Source organism: Cladophialophora carrionii, assembly GCF_000365165.1.
Source record: "Cladophialophora carrionii CBS 160.54 unplaced genomic scaffold supercont1.1, whole genome shotgun sequence".
Lineage (NCBI taxonomy): Eukaryota > Fungi > Ascomycota > Eurotiomycetes > Chaetothyriales > Herpotrichiellaceae > Cladophialophora > Cladophialophora carrionii.
In genome coordinates, this window is record NW_008481816.1 from 2739702 (window position 1) to 2763226 (window position 23525).

A 23525-nucleotide genomic window follows, 5' to 3' on the forward strand; every position below is an offset into this window, starting at 1 on the left:
ATCAAGGGTATTGGCCCGGCGCCGTCCAAGAGAAATAAACCATTCCGAGGAGTGGGCCGTCATCACTCAAAGTGACACGGCTGATACAGAGAACATTCCATGGTTTGGTGTTGACGGACCGTGGTGAAAGGACGGTGAGGCTGGACATGTCTCGCGGGAAGACCATGCTGCCCTTCAGTATGGGAGGACGAGGCAGGGCCGCGGAGCCTACAGGATACCGCGACTCGGAGACTGGTCGAAGAGGTGAGTTGAGTGCTTTGAGAAATGTAAACAGGAGAGTAGTGTACAGAACAGTCAATGAATGGTGCTGGGGTTGCGTAAGGGCACGGAAGCGAAGGCTTATCTAGCACATCCTCCGACCTAGTGGTCAAAGATGCTCGTATTAGCACCTGCGAGATTGCAAGGTAGCCTGACCACTCGCACACGTGGAGACATCTTCCAAACAATGATGCCTCCAACCGTCGAGTCCCTCGGCCCATTGAGAGAACCGGGCTAACACGGGTCCGGCTCCGCGAATGCTTTAGCCACCAGGTTTCGAATTCCATCCCAGCACGCCTAAAGCTTGCTCCCAGTCATTTCCGTGTGTATGCCTCTTTCGGGGACTTCAAAGAACGACTGGCGTCTGGGCGGAACTGGCGGCTCCATTCTTGGTCCCTGTCGGGAGCAAATCCTTCCTGCAAAAGGAGATTTATGGAAAGGGCACGAGTCATCCAAGACACTCGGCTTGTGTATCCCTCTTCCGGCATTTGCCGAAGATCCGTGCTGTCGGCCTGGAGTCAGGTTGAACTCACTCCATTGCTGGGACGTATGTTGTCCCAGTATCTAGAGATTGCCTTTCTGGCAGTCTCATTCTGGTACTCGGCCCGTGCTCGGAAGTGGTTGAGCACGGCGAACTCAAGGTCAGTCATAACGTAGGTGTCAGGTTGAGCCTGAATTCGGCTCCAGGTTTGGCGAAGGTAGTCCTCGAGCATCTGGTGGATACGTTCGTCAACCTCTCCTGTACTGCTGTTTTGCACGGTCTGGAGGGCTTGTCTAACCGTGACCTCGATCGTTCGTGACATCTTTTGGTGAGATCTGTGGAGGGGGAGCAAACGCGCGATGTGCTAGTATCCAGGGCGCTGTGGGTGCAGATGGCCGGCTGAAGGAGAGAGATAGCGACTATAGAGGCGTTTCAGGTTGCGGACGATTCCATGGCCGGACTTTTCTAAGCTGAGTCAGAGCCTCATAGAGCGACATGCTGGACACACAGACATGGAGGAGCATTGGTAGAGGATGAACGCTGTGGAGGGGTAAACGCTTCCTTGGTAACACCGTGACGGATGAACAATGGAGCACCCCGCCGGTGTAGCCCAACCGCAGCCTGCTAATCAACTAGCGAGGCATAAACATGGCGTTGCTTGGGTCGAGTCGGTGCGTGGGCACATACGATCTGGAAGTCTACGACTCGACGAAATTGGTCGGAACAGCGATGCGCATATACACTTGGTATTTCCTCACATGGCACCCACCTTGCCCGGTGCTGCAACTTGCATCTGTGATGGGATATGGGAACGAAGAGACTCCACGCACACCATTGGCCAAGGCAGATACACCCATCTGAGGTATCCCTGTGACGAAGAGCCGTGATAGGTGGCCAAAAGCCGGACAGCAAGCTCTCCCTGATGATAATCTTGCGTTGCGATTGAGTTTGGAATAGACTTCTGGCGAAGTCACAGCAGGAGTTCGGAGAGGGCACGTGTGGTGGAGCGGAGGAAGCCAGAAGCCAGGTAAAGTCAACGAGCAGAGGAGGCATTAGTCGCACCGTTAAAACGGACCTTGAAGTCAGGTAGTCTGCTGCCCAGAGAATTTCACGGGCGTGTCGAGCGATAGGAGCGAGGACGAAAGCTGGGACTGACTGCGTATGGTGCGGCTCCTGACTGACCCGTCGAATCGAGTGTACCACCGGGTATTTTTCAGCTCGCCTCTGAACTCTATCCGCCAGTGACCCACACAAAAGCACCAGTTTGACTTCTGGAAGCTTGACGTAGGGGAGAGCGTTGTGGGACGAGTTACGGATTCCTGGTGAAGCACCACCAGAGCCGAGGATGAGATCCTTGAGCATGGCACGAGGAGCTCGGGAGCTTGACCCCACGCCGGTCAGGGATATCGGGCCCACTGGCTGACAACCACAACTTTATTTGTCTAGGATCACAGCTGCCTGCATACGGGGATGGAAGAGAATCGGTAACGCTTTCTTTTGGCGTCTTTCTGGTGGTAGGTTGTGGCCAACGCGGATACTCGTGCCGCAACGATCGAAAGAAGACGATCGCAGCGCAAAGTCGGAGACCCATGTCCACGGCCAGGTGTTTTGTCGACCCGGGTATAACGGAAGGCTAATGCATCGGACCCCTTCTGGTGGTTGTCCCGGTTGCTCCAGCACTAGCATCTCGGAGAGGGCATACTGACATTGTTGATTTGTGTTTGTGTTTTCCAGTTGTCAGCACCCCGGGCACATCGTATCACGGCTTCGTCGATGAAAGTCGATTCGACCGTAAGACTGTGCGTCGGGTACGGGGTGCATGACCACCACTCAAAAACTCTCAGGCCTGGGCAGTCACACGAAGCTGTAAATATCCAGTAGCCCGTATCGGAGCAGTCGTGCACCATGACTGGAGCGGCCCGCCTGCTCTGATCAACGAAGCTACGGTCGTATGCATGCCGAGCGGCGCACTTGTGCATTCTTGCTTGAGGTTGAGAAACCCAAAATGAGAAGACTGAGAGGGTGGATATCCAGAGCCCTTTCTAGCAGTGCATGAAGGTGACGCCATTGGTGAAGCCCCACGCACCACGCGTTTGCTGGTTGCATGCAGTGGCATTGGCACCTCCGCTGGTCGTAGCTAGGCGAGGATGCAAAGACGATCCTCGAGCTCACCGTTGTTTGGAGCGGTACGAGGCAGCGGGATGCGTCAAACACGAACCGCCCAATGACCATGCGCTAATGACAGACACCTAATTAAAATACTATCTGCCGGATGACGAAAGGTATGGCGTTTTTGTGTTTGCTGGCTCGGCCCATTCTGATCCTGGCTCCATTCCACGAACACTCGGTTGCCGCGCCGCAGCTGATGAGTTACGGATGCTGAAGCAGCAAGGGCAGGTTCGAGTGTCGAGGGTAGGCGCTAGATCCCCGCCGGTTCTGCACAAAAGCATACACGCGCTCGTTACGACCTTGGCTTGCCGGATTCGCGTCATGCCCCGAAGTGAGGACTGCTATCCAGCCAGTGACCGAGCACAACGAGTGCTCGAAATATAGGCACGGTGTCCGGAATTGTAATCTCTAAAGCCTTAGTTTGCTTTAGATCCCTCGCCTTCAGGGGATCCCTCCGTTCCCTCTCTGATCTGTTCCCCCGAACGGGGGTCTGATAAGTATTCATACCGGCTACATCCATGCGATTGGTAGCACGGATGACGTTGACGAGCTCCCTGAACCCTCCATGCACGAAAACGGTGATGAGTAGAGTCAACTAATCGAAGGCTGCGGATGAATCTAGAAGACAATGAGTCGAGCGGAAAGGGTGTCAGAACTGACCATCGCGCTATAGGCATTTCAGCACTCAGTGTTATAGAAGAGCTTAGGATACTTTCCTTCCTTGGAGAAAAAAATTGGTCGACACGAAAGAAAGGTAAAGTGAGGAGATGCTCAATGCGTGTATGGCAAACTTTCAGCTGCCGGCAGCTCTTCCGCGTGTGATGGGATAGGCGAACCCCATGCTAGACTCGAGCACGACCAATACAAGTCAATAGTCCGTTGGGCTGCAACATGGACGAGAAGGCAGCGAGTGAATACTGTCGATCCGAAACTCGAAGGCTGATCATGCAATGCAAGACTTACAAGAGGTGCTGCACATCAACCGTTAAACTGCCGCTCATCCTCACCTTTTCAGATGTTCAAGATGCGGAGTGGCGCTTGTAGCCAGAAGGACTGGGTGGTACGGCTCACTTCGGGCTGCCTGCTATACAGCGGCTCTACTCCGTCCAGTTAATGGCTTTCCGAGCGAAGTTGCAGGGTGGACTGAGGCAGGATACAGGCGTGCTTTGTGATATTCTGACTCGCGATCGAATGGGACAAGCCGATCTTCCCGAGTACATATCATGCAATCGTGGAGTTCGACGCCCTCGCCTTCCCTCATCTGGCTCGAGGTTTATGCACGCAGTTTAGAGTTTGTGTGAAATCCGGCATCAAAATGAACGCTGAGGTTCTGAGAATGCTCCTGAGGAACCTCTTGGGCAATGTCCTCGGAGACCATAGCTTGGAGATTATAGCTTGCAAGCCCATGCAGACGTCGCCATGATCAAGAAGATGAGCGATATACCGTATTGCTTGCGGCATTCTCGTTGCTGGTGGAGCAGGTGTCATGAGCTGCAGGGAACCTTTGCGCGAGTGCTCCGTAGTGGGTGCGTAGAGCGCCAAGATTCTCGGGGCGCAGAGGTGGCAAGGACCAACAAAGCCAAGCTCAGCGGCGGCCATTTGTAGCTGTGGGGACCTTTACCGCGACAGACGTCAATGAGGACGGGCACACGGGTACGTACCTCTAACCTTCTGTTCTTCGAATCGATGCACGATGATGTTTTCTTCCGAGATCATGGCTCTTAATCGGGGTACAACCGGCTGCGAAGATCTATGGATTGCCATATGAGCTTTTCCATAACCTCCCTTCCTAATCCCCCACGGGAACGCAAGACGCATGCCAGCACCGAGTACCTTGGAGTCGACGTTGATCGACAATTCCGTACTTCAAGAGCCGGGGCAAGATCCGGGTTTCGTTCAACACGGAGTCCAGGAGTCAACCACCCTACCTTTCCCCGGATCCGTGACTCGGCCAGTTACTGCATGATGTGCACGCGGGTCTCCAGCGTATCGCGCCAATATTTTGCTAACCTGAACGGGTTTTCGCGGGCGAGAGTCGTTACAGTAGCGCAAAGCTTACGTTACTGGGTACATGCACAAAACAGCTTTGCCGCTTGCACGCATGACCATGAGGACGCGTGCATCGGTAGCGTTCCGACGTGACAAGGCTGGCATATGCCTTTCCTCGGCTCTTCGAGTTTCCCACTTCTCCATCCGTAGAGACCAGAAAAAATGGTAGCCTTTACAGTATCACACAGTCCTTCCTCTTCCGCAACCGGATAAATAGTCGCCTAGGCTGTTGCCATCTGTCTGGAGCATGTAGGCTTGCCATTACAAGCGGTGCAATGGATTCAGATTGACGATGGTGTGCTGCTTCTACGCCTGTAGCGACTAGGCACGGGACCTGGATCTGCCGCACGCGAACGATTAGTGCCTATCCCGGACCACACCCCGAAGTCACATGCAGAATTGTTGCAGTATCAGTCTGTGCAGTGGCATGGTGATCTTCAGAATGATGATTGACTCATTGAGGCACCCCCCTACAAGAGATCCTGACACTGTCCTTGTTGCTTCGGTTCGGCAAATCCGTCCTATGTCGGTAGTTCCGAGACACGTATGATTGATTGTCCAGGCTGAGGTTTCTTTCCTGAATTATCCTCACTAGCCCTTATTATGGCCGAAAGCAGAGCGCGACACAAGGGCAGAGGAGCAGTGAGGAGTCCAGAGCAACCCAGACAGGGCACCGTGAATGCCCCGTCATGGGGCGAGCAAATACTCCACCGGACTGGCCAGACTGTAGTGCGGCTGGCTACGGGAGAGTAATAATCCTCGATCGGTCGTTCTCTCGAAGTGATCAATCAATCGTAAAGACTCTCTCATTCCCTTCACAGGCTGAGCGGACACAAAACCAGTGCTGGGACCGTTGTTATCCGGGACCCTATGTGAGACTGCGTGCTTACTCCAGGCACTCGATCAAAGCATATTAGCAGCTGCCCTACGTTGTGACCAGCACCTCCGAATCTTGATTTCTGGGACGATCAAATGGTGTACTATTTCAAGTCGACTGTGGTCGATCCGCCTGCTTTCCTCTACGTCGGTAAAGACAAGGAAGAGAGTAAGCCCCGTAGGAACCATATGGGTGCACACAAAACCTGATTGAAGGTACAGATGAGGACTTGATCAAATTTGGCTGGGATGAAGATGTTTGGTAAGACAAACTCTGCCGGCGGGTTGAGATAGCTGAATAGTTGACTTACTTCCTCAGGGTACTGTAGATTGAGGGATCTCCGAGCTCTATCGCTAACCCCAAACAGTTTCATGTGGACAATTTGTCGAGTGCACACGTTTATCTAAGACTCCAATCGGGTGAATCGTGGACATCAATACCCAAAGAGCTGCTGGAGGACTGTGCTCAGCTAACCAAGGCAAACTCGATCGAAGGTAGAGTATCCACGAAACTTGCAACGCCGCCACGAGGTCCTGATCATCAGTCTGGCAGGCAACAAAAAGGACAACGTGACAGTCATCTACACGCCGTGGTCGAACCTGCGCAAGGATGCATCTATGGCAACCGGCCAAGTATCATTCCACGACCCTAAAATGGTGAAGAAAGTCCATGTCCCTGTACGACAAAACGCCATCGTCAACCGATTAAACAAAACCCGCGAGGAGAAGTTTCCTGATCTGGGAGCGGAAAGGGAGGCGAAGCAAAGAGAAAAGCGCAAGGCGGAGAGAATGGAGCGAGAGAAGCTGAAGGTCAAAGATCGGGAGGAGAGACAGCGGCGGGAAGAGCTGAGGTGGCAGAAAGACCATGCCTACGATGACTTTATGCGAGAGGAGAACATGGTGAGCAACCAAGACCGAGATGCCGGCTTCTACGAGGACGATTTCATGTAGTGACACAGTACGAGTACGGAGTACTCGTCTTGAGATGTGTGGGTGGTACGGAGTAATGATACGGGCAATACGGGGTACTCGTATGGGGGCAGGGGGATGTGAGGAGAGAGTAAGGGAGCCACGTGTGAATGAGGCTCAGCTCTGAAACCGCCGCGCATTGTTGCTACTCATCCACTTCAACCAACAATCGAGCGTCGTGCCAGCCTCTGCGATTCTTTTCTCCTCTTGTGTTATGCTGCTACTTCCTTCGATCCCTTGTACCCGGTATACTCTCTTTATCCAATTCACGCATAGCGGCTCTCTGTACAACAGCCTTGCGCGCACTCTTACCACTGGGTGCCTGACCTGACTTTCCTCTCATTTGTACATCCCACTTCCTGCGCATCCGCCAATTTCTCCGAACTGACACGCCAATCCCAATCGCGCACACACACACTCACTGACACAACACTGGCCAAGTGTCGCACACGACTCTGACACCAAGCTCGTCTCTGTTCTCGTTTATGGCTTCGACCGAAGCGCCCTTGCGACCTCATGGTGAGTGCCGTCTCACAGATGTGTCAACAAGTCCTAACTCAATCAGACCGGGATGGCCGTCGTCGACCATTCACCACCTGGATGCGCCGGCTCGCGAACCTCAAGACCGTGCACACAGACGCCAACGCCAACGGCGATGGCGCAGGTAGTGCCCCACGACGCTACGCAACCCTCCCCATGAGCATCAAGTCGAAGAAGGGAAATGTCGCCAAAAACAACCCATATCCTCTGTCGGGGCGCGTTAGCGAGCCTCAGGGCCACAGCAACCACACAAACGGCCACCTCTCCTTCTCCACGCCCGTCACAACGTCCCAGAGATCGAGGCACAGCTCTCTGTCGCAGTCGCACAGCAAACACTCTATCTCCATCTCCCACGACAGCCAGATGGGCGGTAACAAGTCACGAGCTCCCACCCTAGCCACGCAAGCAGAGACGGCTCTCTCAGATGCCGCTCCTTCCGGTGCAGGAACAGGTGCCACGGCGACCACGAGGACGGATGGTGGAAGAGACAGCACGTTTTCATCTCCGGCGCCGTCGGTCCGATCTATGGCCACGACCCTAACCACAGTGCAATCCATCAATGCGCCAGCACATAACAACCAAGCTCTCGGCCTCACGCACTCATCCACTGCCGCAAGCAATCCCCCACACTATGGTGGCCAACCCGCCACTGCTGTGCCAGCACATCTCGCGCCTCATGGCCACCCGACAACATACCACTCCGCAACCGCCAATAACGTCCTCACAGACGACGCTTCCATCCTCACCCTAGCATCCTCATCAAAGCGCCGCCGTCGAAACTCGGTCGACACCAACGCCTCCATGAAAGCACTTGCCCCTGCTTCGATGTTCGGGGGCAGTCGCGAATCTCTCCCGCTGTCGGTCCTTTCGGGCACGGTCATTCATTCAAGCGGTGCAGGAGACACGGCCTCTCTCCGTGGCGAGAATACAGGACATTACGCGAGGTCGAATCTCAACGCGGAAAGAGCAAGTCTGATATCGGCATCGGGTGTCATGGCACCGGCGCTGGCGAGCGAGCGGAACAGTTACATTGGGAGCAAATACGGCGGAGATGCAGCCAGTGTGAGAAGCGGCCTCCTAGGTGCGAGCGGTGGACACGGAAGGAATGACAGCTTGAGCGGGAGCATTACCGGCGGGTACCGCGAAAAGGAGGCTCCGAAGGAGAAAGAGAAAGCAGTCAAGGAGGACGCCGAGAAGGAGGATGAGACCGTGGACACGCCTGCCATGGTCACAGCACCCACGAGCCCGATGGTTGATGGACATGGCCATGGAGCGGCCGGGACCACGTACATGTCTCCCTCAGTTCTGGGCAATGTGAGCGAGGCTCTGGAGACGCAGAAGGAGCAGAAATAGCTGCTCCGTGGAAACGAGCATGATGAGCTGGGTTGGACTGCCTTCAAGTCGAAGCCACCATTCTCGGGTTTGCAATGCAGTGAGTGGGAGGATGTGTGCAAACCGAAGAAACTAGTCATGACGGCCGGCGTGCGCGGGTTATTGATATGGATGATGCTGAGCTGCCTCGACCACGGATTATGGGTTTGCAGCCATAGAATATGATACCCCCCAACATAAGGTGCGAAGAGGACGGAATAGGATGCATACTGTACTACATTGCACGTTGTTTCGCAAACAAGAACTGCCGAGGGACGTGTTCCTTTCACCGCGGTGACAGATCCGTCCGTCCTACACTATGTACTCGCGGCCACTTTTTAAGGAGGAGTTCCTGAGAAGACGCTTCCGGAAGCACCGCACCGCCATCGCGAGGGAAGCAATCTGTCTTGGAACTTCCCCCCAAAGAAAAGGCATGGTCGTTGGATCAAAGGACATCTTGATATCGCATTGGACGAGTCCCCTGACAGTATTGGTCCGACTCGTACAGTACAGCGGCGTTTTCACACGCAGACGCAGTACATACTCCAAAAGATCTCCGTCAAAGTCGGACTTATGCTGTAATCCCCCTGTGGATGCCCTGTGCAGGATCCAATTCGCGTGGTAAAGCCAAACGTGCAATTAGATGTGGTCGCAAAAACACGCGTGCGTTCGTCCACGAAGGGAGGACCTATACTCTCTGGCGCGCGCGGTGCAGCACGGTTGAGCGAGGGAGCGACCGACCATCTGGATCTCTTACATGTCTGTACCTACAGTCCTCCGTATGCAGCCGCCTGAACCCTTCATCTACAGAGTACATATAGTACTATAGCATGTAGCCCGGGCGAGGCTCAGGACAAGGACATGGTGATTGGTTTTCCACGGGCTAGGGGGTAAGGGCTAAGCAAGACGGACGAACTGCATGGCAATACTGTAGTTGTACTCCGTCCTGTAGAAGTGCTGTCACCCGGCTGTGGTGGTGATTCATCACATCTCTCGTGCGTGCTACAGTACAATCACCCAGCTGTACTGCAGGTAGTCAAGGCGCTCCCTTTCTGTGGCTTGAAGCAGCAATCCTACTAGCCTCACCTCACTCACTCACTCACATTTGCTTCACTCGCGCACCTCACGTCTCTCGAGTCGCTTGCTTTAGGGCAGTCCGGCTCCGTAACCGCCAGCTACGTACAATAGCTGGATAGACACACAGTCAATTATGGTTACTTGACACTTTTTGCACACCTGCGATCTGCGGGCGGACTATCATGGCGTGTGAGGTTGGACTTGGGAATGAAGCAGGGAATGAAGCAGGGAATGAAGCAGGGAATGAAGCAGGGAATGAAGCAGGGAATGAAGCAGGGAATGAAGCAGGGAATGAAGCAGCACAAGAGCGGACAGGAACTGTCGGCCACCATATGTACGCATCGACATATGTATGTAATGTACATCAGAGAACTTGGCGGTACCACGATGGGCAACTCGACTCGACTCGACTCTTGTTCAATTCGTGCCCTCGGGCCCCTGCCGTCTCATCCTGTCTCATCTCCTTGACCCCACAAACATATATACATGCACATGGTCCACGAGTGCATGCACGGTTAGTAGTCATAATCGTCGTACGCGCTGCCATCGTACCTCCGCCGCACACTCCCGGAGATACTGCTCAGGTCGACGCTCTGCCTCGCATCGTCGGGATGCAAACTATTCGCCGTGTTCGGATCCGCGTAATTGGAGGACCCGGACCGTTTGTGACCGTGTCCGGGGGCATGTGATTGCGTCGAGTTAACATACTGTAACGCCTCGCGGGGCAGGTCTTGAACCTGGTACTCGTATGAATTGTTGCTGGGATGGCGCGCAAGAGCAGTAGTAGGAGCGGATACCGCCGAGGGGGCTGCCTTCGGGTATCGTGCTTGCTGACTCGGCAGTAGGGCGCGCCCGCCTGTTGCACCTACTGTGCCAGGAGCAGCGGCGGGCGGGGACGTGATGCGATGGTAGGTCGCGCTGGCAGAAGCCATTTGATCCCGAGCGGGGGCTCCGGACAGGGGACTCCGCGTCAGGGCGGGGTTCGTCAACGACGTGGTGAAAGAAGGCGAGGTGATGAAGTCGAAGCTAGGAATGCTCGCGGGGATGGAGTTCCTGAACGGATTGCCCTGGTCTTCGTAGGGAGATTCGGCGCCACTTTCGACAGGCGTGCGCAGCGCGTGTGGAACTGCCGATGTGGGCGTCACAGTCGCCGTGTACGAGGTTGGTGTGTTGTCGTTGCTCCCGTTGCGGGGATATTCGTCCGGGTTGACGAGTGACAATCTCGGCGGGGCCCCAGGCGCGGGATCCAAACGGGAGCGGTCCACGGGGCTGTTGTAGTCGTCAAACTGCCGCTCCGGGTCAGCGTTCGGGTCGAAGAATTTTTCATCTGTCAGGTAAGGGTTTTCATTTTCATCCGGGTCGTCGAATGGGTGGGTAGGCATTTCGACGGCGCCTTCGGGGAGGGTGTATGGTTTGTCGCTTAGGGAGACGCCTTTGGTTTCGGCTGACGGCGCACTGGGATTGTACAGGCCTGTCGGGTCGATTTGATAGTGGTTTGGAGGAAGGGAGAAAGGGAGTTCGGGCATGATACTGGAGCGGTTGGACATTTGATCGGCTTGTTGCGGATTGGTCTTCGCTTCGGACGCGATGGATGCGCGTCTTTGGTCGGTTTGACTCACGGACAATGTCTTGCTGGCAAGGCTGGGGGCCTTGCGTTCCGCGAGGGTTACAGTATGTTGGCTGTCGCCGTCGGCATCGCGGATTCCGAACTGAGCAATTGTCCGCAGTTTGCGCGTCACCCACGAGGCGAGGATTTTGCCTCGCTGCTTTTCTGATAGTCTGCTCCGAGGGAAGTCACCTTCGCCAACAAAGGCGACGATGTCAACGATGATTTGGTGTTCGTGAAGCACTGCGTTGACAATGACCGGCACGATGGATGCGAGATAGGATTTCCGGAAAACTTCCACGAGGACCACGACCATGCCGCCGGCTTGGAAGACGGCACAACCCCCAGGTGTAATGTTCCGGTGGCTTTTCTCGATCGTGGTCTCAATGTCGATGGGGAAGTGGTTTAGGCCGTTGACTTCGAACGTCTCGCCAATGCTGCCCAGGACGAATAGGATTTGCATTTCCACCGGCTGACCGCCGGGTCCAATCGGCCTCGTCACATTGTGGAGGAAGCCTAGATCGCCTGTCCGCACGTACGTGACTTTTGGGTCACCGCCGGCGATGCGGCCGTTGAATCGTTCTTCGTCGAAGACCTGCTTCGACATGTAGAATGACTTGGCACAGGCTTCTGATTGCACCCAGATCTCACCGAACTCGCCGATGTGACAGAGTTGGCATGTTTCCGGGTTGACGACAGCAATGCGAGTCGACACGGGAACCATTCCCGAGTCTTGAATGCAAAGAGCCGTGGGATCTGTATCTGGGTCGACCGGGTAGATCAGACCTCGTCTCAATGCGCGTACATCCAGCCAAAGCTCGATCGGTTCGATCGACATGTAGCTGCGAGAGGCTATCATCGGATTGAGGACGTGTGCGTAGATCGTGTTGACGGCCGTCCTTTCCAGTCCGGTCTGAGCAAAGTGTGTCCTGGCTTTCGCAAACAGGTCCAGGCGCGGTCTGGTCTCGGAGATGACCATCAGGTTTTTCAGCTCGTGGAGAGAGAAGCCTTTGCCAGGGACGTGGCCCATGGCGAAGTCCAACATTTGGCTGGTTGCGTATGTGTCCTTGACCTTGTATCTGGACAGTGCAAGGAACAGAGAGCCAGGGTTTTGCGCAAAGTCAAGCGGCGAGATCAGGTAGGTGGCACTGCCGTTGTAGACTCCCATTGTGACTGTATGCAGAAAGCCGATTCCTATCGTGCTTCTCACGCAGGCAAGCACTGGCTTTGAGCTGGTCATCTGACACGTCTCTTTCTGGACCTTGCACATTCCCAAGATGGTGTCATGCCCTAGCTGCACCGAGACTCGACGCTGATCAGGCGTCCAATAAGTCCAGATGATGACTGGATTTGTCGGAGAGATCCATGCGCGGTTGATCGTCAAGCCCAGCTCCCGGCAACCATGAGACTGCTTCGCAGGTTTCGTGGTATTGTAGACATTGGGGATGTGTGCTTTCAAATACTGCGCTGACTGCTTGAGGTGTTGTGACACGATCTTCTGTTTGAACAAGTGGTCGACGTCGGTATTGCAGAGAACGGCCTTTACTCCCATGTCGGCAACGATATGTAGATATGCTGGTGCATCCTCCGAGAGTCTATTGGCATCCAGGGGCGCCACCGGGATCGCAATCGCTCCCAGCACCATGCAGGCATAAATGGCAAACACGAAATCTTCCGAGTGCGTGTACATCAAGACGAGATGATCGCTTGGCTTGACCTTGACCTTGTTTCGAAGGTAGAGGGCCACCGCAGCCACTTTCTGGTCGAACTTCTTCCACGTCAGACCTTTGCCTTCTTTGCCCCGGCCGTCGATTGTGCAGTATGCAAGCTCGTCCGCCTGCCGTGCTACGCGCCATTGCATCAGGTCGAATATATTGGTGAAATTACTCAATGCCGTCGAAGTCCTGTCGTCGATGACGACTTCGCGAGGGTCAACACCCGACCATTGGGTCTCTTGGCCATAGAGCAGATCAGCTCTTGTGGCGCTCGAATTGACGGACCATATCCCGCCGTTGATGTCCTCTCCGACCGGAAGGTTCTGCACCGCTCGTTCGACACCGAATTTTACGTGAACACAGGGCAGTGCGCCGTTGTCAAACTCCCGCCTGCAAAGCATGTTGCCAATCTCTCGTCGGCCATTCTTCGTTACTCGTGGCAGAATTCCGGGCGCTGTAATCAAAACGCAGTACACTCTGAGATGATGCTCTTGATACAAAATGTCCATCGTCTTCTCTGCCAGGGAGTCGAGCAACGCGATATCAAGCTGTTGGGGCGGACCGCCGGACGATAGTGGAGCCGTCGATGCCGACGGCGACTCAAGAAGAACAATCGGGAGATGTTCGTCATTTACAAAACAGTCAAAGGCAGAGCAGTCGTGAATCTTGGGCACATTTTTCATGATGCTGAGGATGAGATGCTGGACGAAGAAGTAGCGATGTTCCTGCACTGCCAACCCGTGTTCGACCCATTCAACTCTTTGTCTGAGTCGGTCCTCGTACAAGCCTAAGACGTAGATCTTGCCTTCGATGACACAGCCGAGTAAGCCAGTGCGCAAGAACTCGGGATCAATCGCGGTCGGAGTAGGGTTTCCCTCCTTGAAACAATAAGGGCGAGCATGAAAGATTGTCTCCGTATGCTTGGGTAACGCCCAGAAGCCCCCTGAGAGCGAGGGAGAATCAACCCAGATTTCGCCGATCGAATTTGGCGTGCATAGGAGGCCAGACTCGGGGTCCACGACGGCAAGAGTGGCGTCAGGGATAGGATAACCGAACGCGCCACACCTCACGGCGTTTGGAAAAGAGCTCGCTTTCGCCCTGGCTTCCGATCCCATGGCCAGCACGACAATGTCGTTCGTCCTCAAAGCCTCCTTATCGAGGAGCACCTCCCCCAACTCCTCTGTGGAGCGCTCTTTGGATGGTTTAGCACTACCGCCTCCGATAAGACTACTGCCGAAGCCGGATTTTGTGGTTGAACTCTCTTCTTTCTTCTCTTCGACCTCACGGTCGTGGTCCATCTCATGCGTTAACGAGCAGCCCATCCGTTCCTCTCCACCAAGCCAGTCGCGCATGCTGATCACCATTCCCCCATGCTCAGGTAGGCAAAGCATGGGAGCCACAATCTCTCGAGCCCTAGGGTTGCGAAGCGGCTTGAGCCATCGATCAGCAAGGAGCTCGTGGAATTCGGCATCTACGGTCAGAGTATCGATCATGCACAACTTGACGCTAGAGAAGTTAGGCTCAAAGTTGCGTTTGAAATTCCTCGTCGTCATGGGATCCGCTTGGTAGTTGTAGACAGCCCTTTTGAGCCCTGGGTAGTCAGCGACAAGTAATGTTGTCTTGTATTTTGTGATGAGGTTGGCATAGAGACCAGGCGTTTCGATCGTCCTTTGGTCGACATAAATCACCGTGTGACCGCCGTAGATGTTCAGCAGAACTCCGAGGATCATCCCAACGCTTTGCCTTGGATCGAGGTAACTGAGCATGATTTCGCCGTGTCTTGAACCGGTAATGACGTGTCCTTGCTTGTCACGTAGTGAGGGATTGAAGGTGTCAGCTTTTGTGTTACTCGTGGCCGACGTGATCATTGCGCTCAGCGTCGCCATTTGGTGCATGATAGTCTTGTGGCTCATGACAACCCCCCTAAGGTCACCAGTAGGCGCCATGGAAAACTCGATGAAGGCAAGGTCGGGCATCACAAGAGGAGGCTCTTCGCCTTTCTTCTTGGGGTGATAGCTTCCGAACTCGTTGGTCTTCCACCATTCCACCCTGCGAGGCCAGTTAAGCTTCGCCGCAGTGATATCTCGCTGGAAGTTCTTGAGATTTGCCTCGGTGGTCAAGGCAAGATGTGCCTGCGTTGAGGTCAATACGACATTCAATCTGACATAATTCTTCATGTCGTTGATGGGCACAGCTACCACACCGGCGATAAAGCAGCCAAGCAACGCCACTGCGAACTCAATGATTTCGTTCTCGGTATAGATCAGGGCGACCCGATCTCCTTTGTACAGGCTACTTTTGTCGCGGATGACCTGGGCGACTTTCTCGGCCCTGCTGCACAGCTTCTCCCAGGTGATGGAAACAACTTCTTTACCCTTTTGGTCGAGAACCCAATACGCCGCCTGTTTGGGGTTCGTTTTTGCGCGATGCCGGAGTACCGCAGCAATGTTCTCAAACCTCGACATCTCAATATGCGAATCGTGCGGATCGCAAATGGCGAATGGGACCTCGCGTGGCTCAAGCGGCATTTGATGAACAGCGGCGCCTCCTGCTAACTCCCCAGAGCCGAGAAAAGGCGGTGCCGTCTGTGCTGTTGGCGACGTCACCTCACCCTGGGAATATCGGTGTAGATTTCCTCCATAGTTCTCTTGATGCTCTTCCCGTTGTTGGCCTGCAAAATCAGAGAAATAGCCTTGTTGTGAATCGAGCATGGTAGAGTTGCGGGTCTCTGGGGGCCCATAGTTCTGTTGCACATCGGGATTGAAAGCATAGTTCTGGCTCAAGAGCGTCTGACTACGCGATTGATCATTAGCCGTTATGAATGTTTCGTGTCGACCATCATATGAGGTTCCTGAAATCGATCCGCGCGGCATGCCACCTGCCTCCCTTTCTTGAAATCTCTGAACATGGCTTTGTGGGGTAATGCTTCTCTGGGACTCATTGAATTCGTCCCTCAGCATCGAGGCCTGCCGGTTCATGCTCGGGTAACTCTCAGTAAATGTGCCGCTCCTGGACGGGCTCGGCACGGTTTGGCCGGTGAGGGCCGCAAGGGAGGCTGCTCTGGAGGCATCGTTGGTGGAAGCAGGATGGTCGCTGTCGTCCGGAGAGTGTATGCGGAGACCTCCTCGTGGTTGAGGTTGTAACTGCACCGGTGACTGTAGCGTGGGGGCTTGGGGATTGATATACTGAGAGAGAATGAGAGTACGTCTCTTTTCATAGCCTTTTTTGGTGATGTCGCCTTCTTCGAGTTCCTCGTCCAACTTGCGCAAGGCCTCCTCTAGTCCAGGGTTGATGCCCGACATTTTGGCCGTGCTACATGTGTGATCGGTCGGGCTGCGCAGATCGCCCGCACAGTCCAATTCGGCACCAGGGATCGAACGAAACGGCCGGCACTCGGTGGAGCAGGGGAAGGGTGCGTAGACGGACACGGATATTAAGCGAGTGACAGTGAACGCAGGCGAGACCGCGAGCAAGGGAGCGGGAGCGCGAGAGCCAGAGCCAGAGCGAGAGCAGGAGACGTTGAAGATCCGCGACGAGGTCACTCACTCCCCATGAATTTTGAGACCGGCCCGAAACATGGTAGCCCAAGATGGTGGTGTCGGTAATGGTGTGCGGCGCTGGTGGCGCATGTGGGGATGCAGACGCCCGTGGTGCCCGCATGATCGAGTTCGTTGAACGGCGGTGCTGCCACCGTTTCGCTTAGAGTGCTTGTGCGCCGTTATCAATTCCGGGGTTCTATCTAATTAGATACTCCGCGAGCAAAGCCGTAGCTGTGATGGATGACACGCCCGGAACGGAGCAACGGACGCTACAATCGATATTCACGTCGCAGATGGCAATGTATCTTTGAAGCTGGCTTTGTGACTATGTCTACTGACTGCTGATAACACCGAATAATCAGGGTGACGTTGCACAAGCATCGTTAATCCTACTGTGTAGACCTTGGACGCTGTTCGCGAGCAATAAGTTCGAATCGAGACATCGTGGATAGCAGCATTCATCCCACCAGCATTGATTTGAATACTCCTCATACAATCCTCACACTCGAATTCACATTCGGTTCGGCCAGCCCTAAAAGCTAGTCTGGGATCAGGGGTGTCTGCTCTGAATCCTGTCGCTCATATTGTTGATTGCGAGACTGATTCGGTATTGACATAAGCATTAAGATTTTCGTCCAGCCATTTGATCCGTGACGAAACCGCAGTCGGTCAGAAGAAAAGACCTAAATGTTCGTTTGATAGGCGACTGACTGGTCCTGCCGGCCAGTTGCTTAGTCCTGCCCTGGTAGCAGGGCACCGATTGTCCGTCGACATTGGTATGTGGCAACCACCTGCTCTTGGGTGTGATCTCTGGTTCCGTGGACTCTCGACCAGGGTGGCTTAACGGTCTGATGCCTTCCATTTCTTCGGGGGTATATTCGACGGCCCATCACTACGATTGACTTTCGAGCAACGTATAGACTGGTGCGTTGAGCTTATCTCGGCCTCTCAGGAATGTAAGCTCGATGATGAAAAAGTAGCCGAGAAGAGTGCCTCCGCATTTTTCGACCAGCGTGCCTGCCGCGGCCGCCGAGCCGCCAGTCGCGATCAAATCATCGACGACGAGGACTTTCTGGCCCGGCTTGATGGCGTCGGTCTGCATGGCAAACGTATCGGTGCCATATTCTTTCTGAAACTCGGCCGTCTCGATCTTACCAGGGAGTTTGCCAGCTTTCCTGACTGGGACAAAGCCCGCTCCGAATCGCAGGGCCAGCGTCGGTCCAAAGAGGAAACCCCTCGCATCAAGGCCGACAATCACATCTGGAAGGTTGTCCCGGCCGAGAGTTTCGATGATTTGTAGCTCATATGCTCGGATCAGAGCTTGGTGAAGAGAAGGAGAGGCGAAGAGGGGGAGGATGTCTTCGAAGAGAATGCCTTCCTTCGACCACCTTATCAGCGAGAGATCCTGTGAGGAAATTCGGCAGGCATTTACCTTTGGGAAATCTGGGTAGGTCTTTAAGCCCGCCTTGAGCAGAGATCTTAGTTCCGATAACGCTTCAGCACCGGTGAGTTGGGAGGCTATGGCCGTCAGCGAGGCTGAAAAATATTTTTGTTGGAGACGCGGGGTTCAACATACTGGTGGCGGCGGCATTGGGCTCTGGTCGCGCGGTGCCATGGCTGGGGTCAGTGTCTCCAGGAAGAGTCATGCTGAGGGAGAGGAACGGTCAGAGGGAGGCGGGAGGGTAGGATAAATATGGGCACGAGAAAAAAAGATGACAACGAAGAACGGTCGCACAAGAACGAACGCGCACGACGAATCAGTTGCGCATGCAAGGGCCGTCCGCTCTCGGGAGGGATCTGGTGGGAAGCTGATGTAGCTTGGGACACTATTCCAGTGTCGCCTGGCGCCTCCGAAAGTCTCCAGGTGGCTGAACAGCAGTGGTTCAATAGACAGCCAGCTTAGTGACAGGCTCTGGTTGTGGTTGCATGTGGTTATGTTACAAAGAGCAGTCAGCCTGCGCGAGCCGGAACTGACGTGACTGCAGCCGACAAATTCGCGTTGGCTAGCCAGCTGGCGAAGTGCGTGCGACTTGGATTCTCCCGCACTTCCATAGACGGCGGTGAGGGTCGGCAAGCGATCCACTCAGCATCCGGATCAGAGTTCGACAAGAACCAGGACGGGTGGACTAAAGGCCCTCCAAAGTCCGTGGCATGTGTACCACTACACCCTGAGATAGAGGGAGGTACCTCGATTCGAAGGAGCGCGAACTCAAGATACGGGTACATCCCGATCAAGAAGCCGATGCAGGTGTGAATGGCAAGGCCGCAAAAAGTGGGATGTCTCAAGATAACGTTTCTGGACAACCAACGATCCTGTACCATCTTCGGGAACACTTGATAGAAGGAACGCGCAGCGTGGGCAAGGAAATGCTCACGGCAGGCTGAGGGATTGGATAAGGTATTTTACAAAGAGCAGTGGGGAGCATCCATGATCATCATCCACCCACCATCTGACAAAAAGAGGACCCCTGCTGCCATGCCCACGCCGATGAACAAGGGACAGCCCTCGAGAAACAACCCCTACTTGGCCCGCCTAGCCACGGTCCTCCCTTTTCTTTACCCGGTAGTCGTCGGTGAGAGTGGGGATTGGAGTTTTGGTGGCGCCAGCTTGTCCTGCGTCTGTCGATATCGTGCAACCACATCCCGACAAAGCAGACGTGGTCGACTTGCTCAAGTCCAAGCAGCACTGGGCGGGATGTCCAAGGGCCCTGTCATCAGTGGTCTTGGATTCGTGGGCTGTCTCCGCAGGCTTGCAGCAACAGAATGTGCTCAGACGGAAAGACAGGATACGAGCTGGCGAAGCGCAGTTGTGGACATGTTTGTTTCCTGAGCCACTTTCCTCGGCCTTGTCTGCGTGTTGCGACTCGTGTTGTTTGAGCGAGAAAGGGACCGCAAGTCCGCGATCCTTTCCATCACCTCATCTTGGCCCGCATCGAGGTGACCCTTGGCGTCCCGAGCGAGCCTTGCACGCCGCTTTCTTAGAGGATATGTTCTAGATGCTCGATGGGAAGATCAACCCCAAGTGCCCCAACTAGTGAATGACGACGATCATATGTGATCTGCGCAAATTGCAAGGCCCAAGTCCCGGTCCGTGATGATCTCGAGGGAAACCGCATTCATAGATCCCGATGTTTATGCGACTCATCAGAAGTGTCAAAGAAGCGGTGACAATCAACAAGGATTTGGTGGACAAGCTACTGCAAGCCACCGCTTCAGAAGTTCAACCTTGATCCCGGGGTGTTACACGACAGGACTGCTCCAGAATTTGTGGATAACCAAGATGGCTCAACATTCCGGAGGTATCCGCCTACACACGGCGTACTCATGGGCTGAATAATAGTATAAGATATAAATATAAATATATGTATATTTATCGCGTCGAAGGCGCCTCATGTCCAGCATTGCCTGACCTCTTACACGATTCGAACCGTGGTGGAGTGATTGTGTCCGTGGGCCCCGGGCGCTTCAATAATGTCACAGTAGAGGTCAACGCAAGCAACGGAAACTTACGGATGTCGCAATGCTCGTGATATCACGCCAGGTTCCTGCCAACTTGCATCAGACTCCGTGCCAAATAGGTGTTGAGGTATCCAAAACGGTCATTTCATCCTTCCTAGACCGGTCCGTCGCAGCGTCTTTCCGCTCGAATGCGAAATGCTAGGAGTCGAAAGTCACTGGATCTCCTGGAGATCCCAATGTCGTAACTGGGCGGCTATCATCTGCTGCTCTGTCATGGGAATTCCCAGCTTCACGCACGTTTGCGACCCGGACTTGGACGCCTGGAAGAGCTCTGTTGAGGACGGGAGTCTGAGGCTTCCTGTTTCGGGAGTTGAGCTTTCACGCGAGATCCCGTCATCATTACGAAGAGGCTGAGCCGAGGAGCATCAGCCATGCATAATGTGTGCATGCATGAGAGATCACACGTACGACTCCCAGCGTGAGCGGTGTTGTCCAGAACGGTACTATCCAATTCTCTAGGTCATACCGAGGAATTGACAATGGAGGTCGGGGTACCACGACTGCGATATCTGCCGTCGTTTTATCAGGCTTGTTGTCGATCGCGCGTAGTCCCTTTGCAGGTAGTCTGAGCTTCATGCCAGCGGCGAAATCTTGCCGATATACGGCGGGATGGAAGCTTGGTTATTGAGCCCCAGAACTAAAACCACGCAAGCGTTAACCGAGGATTTCGGTCAATCGTGTGGTACTGTGTACTCTCAGCTCTTTACTGTGTAGGTAATCGTGAAGAAGCCTTTTGTGTCGGAAGGCGGACAGTTCCACTTTTGGACTAGTGTGACTCACCGCCTTGGCAGAATTTCTGCCGAACCAAAAAAAAGTTGCGGCTCTCCTTCAGCACTTCAACAGCGAGTCCTCTGCCCTAAGCATTTTTGCCAAATGGCCCGAAACAAGCAAGAGGATGAGTTTGTCCTGACACTGTCTGACGGCGAAGCCGACCCTACGGTCTCCGACACCGACTCTGAGACTATTCAGCCCAAGAAAACCCTTAAACGCAAAAGAGAGGTAAAGGACGCGAAGAACAAGAGACAGAAGAGTGGGTTTGACCGGGAGCCTGAGACAGTGAGCGCATACTCAGACCCAGAAGATGTCGATGTCGACGAGCAGGGTGTCAGGGACGACGCCCTCGACCCCGACTTCGAGTTCGACATTGGCGCGAACACCGTCCTGCAAGACATAGAGGAATTCGACGGCTGGGGTCACGATATCCCAATTGCAAAGAACAAAGATAAAAAAGGGGTTGATATTGACGCAATCATTGCTCGCCGTGCTGAAAAGAAATCGAAACCGTCCAAACATGAGGAACAAGTAGAGGCGGCGGATTCGGAAGCAGAGGATGCGATTTCCGATGTCGACGACGAGTATGATGGTGTCGAGTTACCTGACTTGGGAGACGACGAGCTCCTTGCAGCAGACGTCTTTGGCGCTGAGGCAGAGTCTGAAGGCGAAGAGCAGCGTACAGAGGCCGACGAAGAACAACCGCCTGATGAGGAAGAGGACGACCAGGGCTCCGATACCGACTCCGTCGCGTCACCAACAGCTCATCCCGACGATCTAGCCTCGGACCACTCCGACGTCGCATCCCAGACCTCCGTTGAAGATGATGCCGAAGAGGCAGCCAAAAGAGCTGCCTTCTTTGCGCCCGAAGAGAAGAATACCCAACCGAATATTACGTCCGTGTCTTCTTTCCAACAGTTTTCGCTATCACGACCCATTCTCCGAGGCCTAGCAGCCCTGTCATTCACTACACCAACACCAATCCAAGTCCGCGCCATACCCGTCGCCCTACAGGGTCTAGACGTCGTCGGCTCAGCCGTCACCGGCTCCGGCAAAACCGCGGCATTCCTCCTACCCATCCTGGAACGCTTACTCTATCGACCAAGGAAAGTTCCCACGACCCGAGTAGCCATCCTCATGCCGACCCGTGAACTGGCAGTCCAATGCTATAACGTCGCGACCGCGCTCGCTCGCTACACGGACATCACATTCGCACAAGTTGTAGGCGGTTTCTCCCTCCGCGAACAGGAAACGATCCTCAAGAAACGACCTGACGTCGTGATCGCCACACCTGGCCGGTTTATCGACCACATGCGCAACTCGGCCAGTTTTGCGGTGGAAAACATTGAGATCTTGGTTCTGGACGAAGCAGATCGCATGCTTGAAACGGGGTTCGAGGACGAATTGAACGAGATTCTGAAGACCATACCGCAAGGTCGCCAGACTATGCTGTTTTCAGCGACAATGACAGATAGCGTGGACAAGCTCGTCAGAGTGGGCATGAATCGGCCCGTCCGGCTGTCCGTCGACGCAAAGAAATCCACCACCGCCGGTCTAACCCAAGAATTCGTGCGCTTAAGGCAAGGGCGCGAAGATAGGCGTCTCGCCACGCTCTGCGTTCTCTGTCAGAAGTTCTTCACTGAGCGAACAATCGTGTTCTTCCGGCAGAAGAAAGAGGCCCACCGGGTGAGGGTCGTGTTTGGTCTGTTGGGCCTCAAAGCAGGAGAACTGCACGGCAGTATGACTCAAGAACAGCGGATTAGTGCAGTCAATGCGTTTCGAGATGGCAAGACGACGCACTTGCTTGCCACGGATCTGGCGAGTAGAGGGTTGGACATCAAGAACGTGGCGACGGTGGTTAACTATGAAGCTCCGCAGACGCATGAGATCTATCTTCATCGTGTGGGCAGAACGGCAAGAGCTGGCCGCTCCGGTCGCGCTTGCACCATCGCGGCAGAGCCAGATCGAAGGATTGTGAAGGCGGCGGTGAAAAGCGCAAGACAACAGGGCGCTAAAGTCGTGTCTCGTGTCATGGACGCGAACGATGTCGACCACATGGCCTCACGTCTTGACGACCTCGAATCCGAGATCGAAGAGATTCTCAAGGAGGAGAAGGAAGAAAAGCAGCTGGCTACCACGGAGGCGGAGCTGCAACGCGGTGTGAATCTGATCAAGCACCAAGATGAGATCATGGCTCGACCGAAGAGGACATGGTTCGAAACCGAAAAGGAGAAACGCGATGCGCAGACCAAAGGCCGGCTGGAGTTGAATGGTCCTAATGGCGTGGTGAAGATCAGGGGCGAAAAGAAAAAATTGAGCAATAAGGATAAGAAGAGGCTCGATGACGCTCGAGAGAGGAAGGAGGGCAAGATGTGGAGGAAGGGCAAGGGAAGTGAACAAGCGGCCAAGATGGCTGTCAGAGCTAAGAAGAAGAGCAAGGCGGGCAAGGCGAAGGCCAAGGGGAAAGCCAAGGGGAAAAGATAGGTGCCCCGGTGGCTGTAGACTGCCAGTCCAGTATTGCTCAGTCGACTGGCTGGCCCGAGCCGCCTTCCTGATGATCGCTGTCATACTTGGCACGAAATATC

The 23525-nt window shown here is 54.5% G+C and overlaps 6 protein-coding genes across 6 annotated transcripts; 3 read left to right on the forward strand and 3 right to left on the reverse strand.

Moving 5' to 3' along the window:
- Positions 1-572: 572 nt before the first annotated feature.
- G647_00969 (uncharacterized protein) lies at positions 573-1061 on the reverse strand (the record flags this gene model as incomplete). The annotated part of the gene is made up of 2 exons (XM_008724371.1): positions 573-770; positions 792-1061. 2 exons carry the CDS (start codon positions 1059-1061, stop codon positions 573-575), a joined length of 468 nt encoding a protein of 155 aa, XP_008722593.1.
- A 4868-nt stretch (positions 1062-5929) lies between these two features.
- Positions 5930-6784, forward strand: G647_00970 (uncharacterized protein; the record flags this gene model as incomplete). The annotated part of the gene is made up of 4 exons (XM_008724372.1): positions 5930-6002; positions 6056-6095; positions 6180-6328; positions 6387-6784. The coding sequence occupies 4 exons, from the start codon at positions 5930-5932 to the stop codon at positions 6782-6784; spliced, it is 660 nt and encodes a 219-aa protein (XP_008722594.1).
- A 503-nt stretch (positions 6785-7287) lies between these two features.
- On the forward strand, positions 7288-8695 carry G647_00971 (uncharacterized protein; the record flags this gene model as incomplete). Its single annotated transcript, XM_008724373.1, has 2 exons — positions 7288-7321; positions 7368-8695. 2 exons carry the CDS (start codon positions 7288-7290, stop codon positions 8693-8695), a joined length of 1362 nt encoding a protein of 453 aa, XP_008722595.1.
- Positions 8696-10305: 1610 nt separating this feature from the next.
- G647_00972 (uncharacterized protein) lies at positions 10306-16413 on the reverse strand (the record flags this gene model as incomplete). The annotated part of the gene is made up of 1 exon (XM_008724374.1): positions 10306-16413. One exon carries the CDS (start codon positions 16411-16413, stop codon positions 10306-10308), a length of 6108 nt encoding a protein of 2035 aa, XP_008722596.1.
- A 1129-nt stretch (positions 16414-17542) lies between these two features.
- Positions 17543-18296, reverse strand: G647_00973 (adenine phosphoribosyltransferase; the record flags this gene model as incomplete). Its single annotated transcript, XM_008724375.1, has 3 exons — positions 17543-18028; positions 18083-18168; positions 18227-18296. The coding sequence occupies 3 exons, from the start codon at positions 18294-18296 to the stop codon at positions 17543-17545; spliced, it is 642 nt and encodes a 213-aa protein (XP_008722597.1).
- Positions 18297-21042: 2746 nt separating this feature from the next.
- On the forward strand, positions 21043-23424 carry G647_00974 (uncharacterized protein; the record flags this gene model as incomplete). Its single annotated transcript, XM_008724376.1, has 1 exon — positions 21043-23424. The coding sequence occupies one exon, from the start codon at positions 21043-21045 to the stop codon at positions 23422-23424; it is 2382 nt and encodes a 793-aa protein (XP_008722598.1).
- Between the last annotated feature and the right edge of the window lie 101 nt (positions 23425-23525).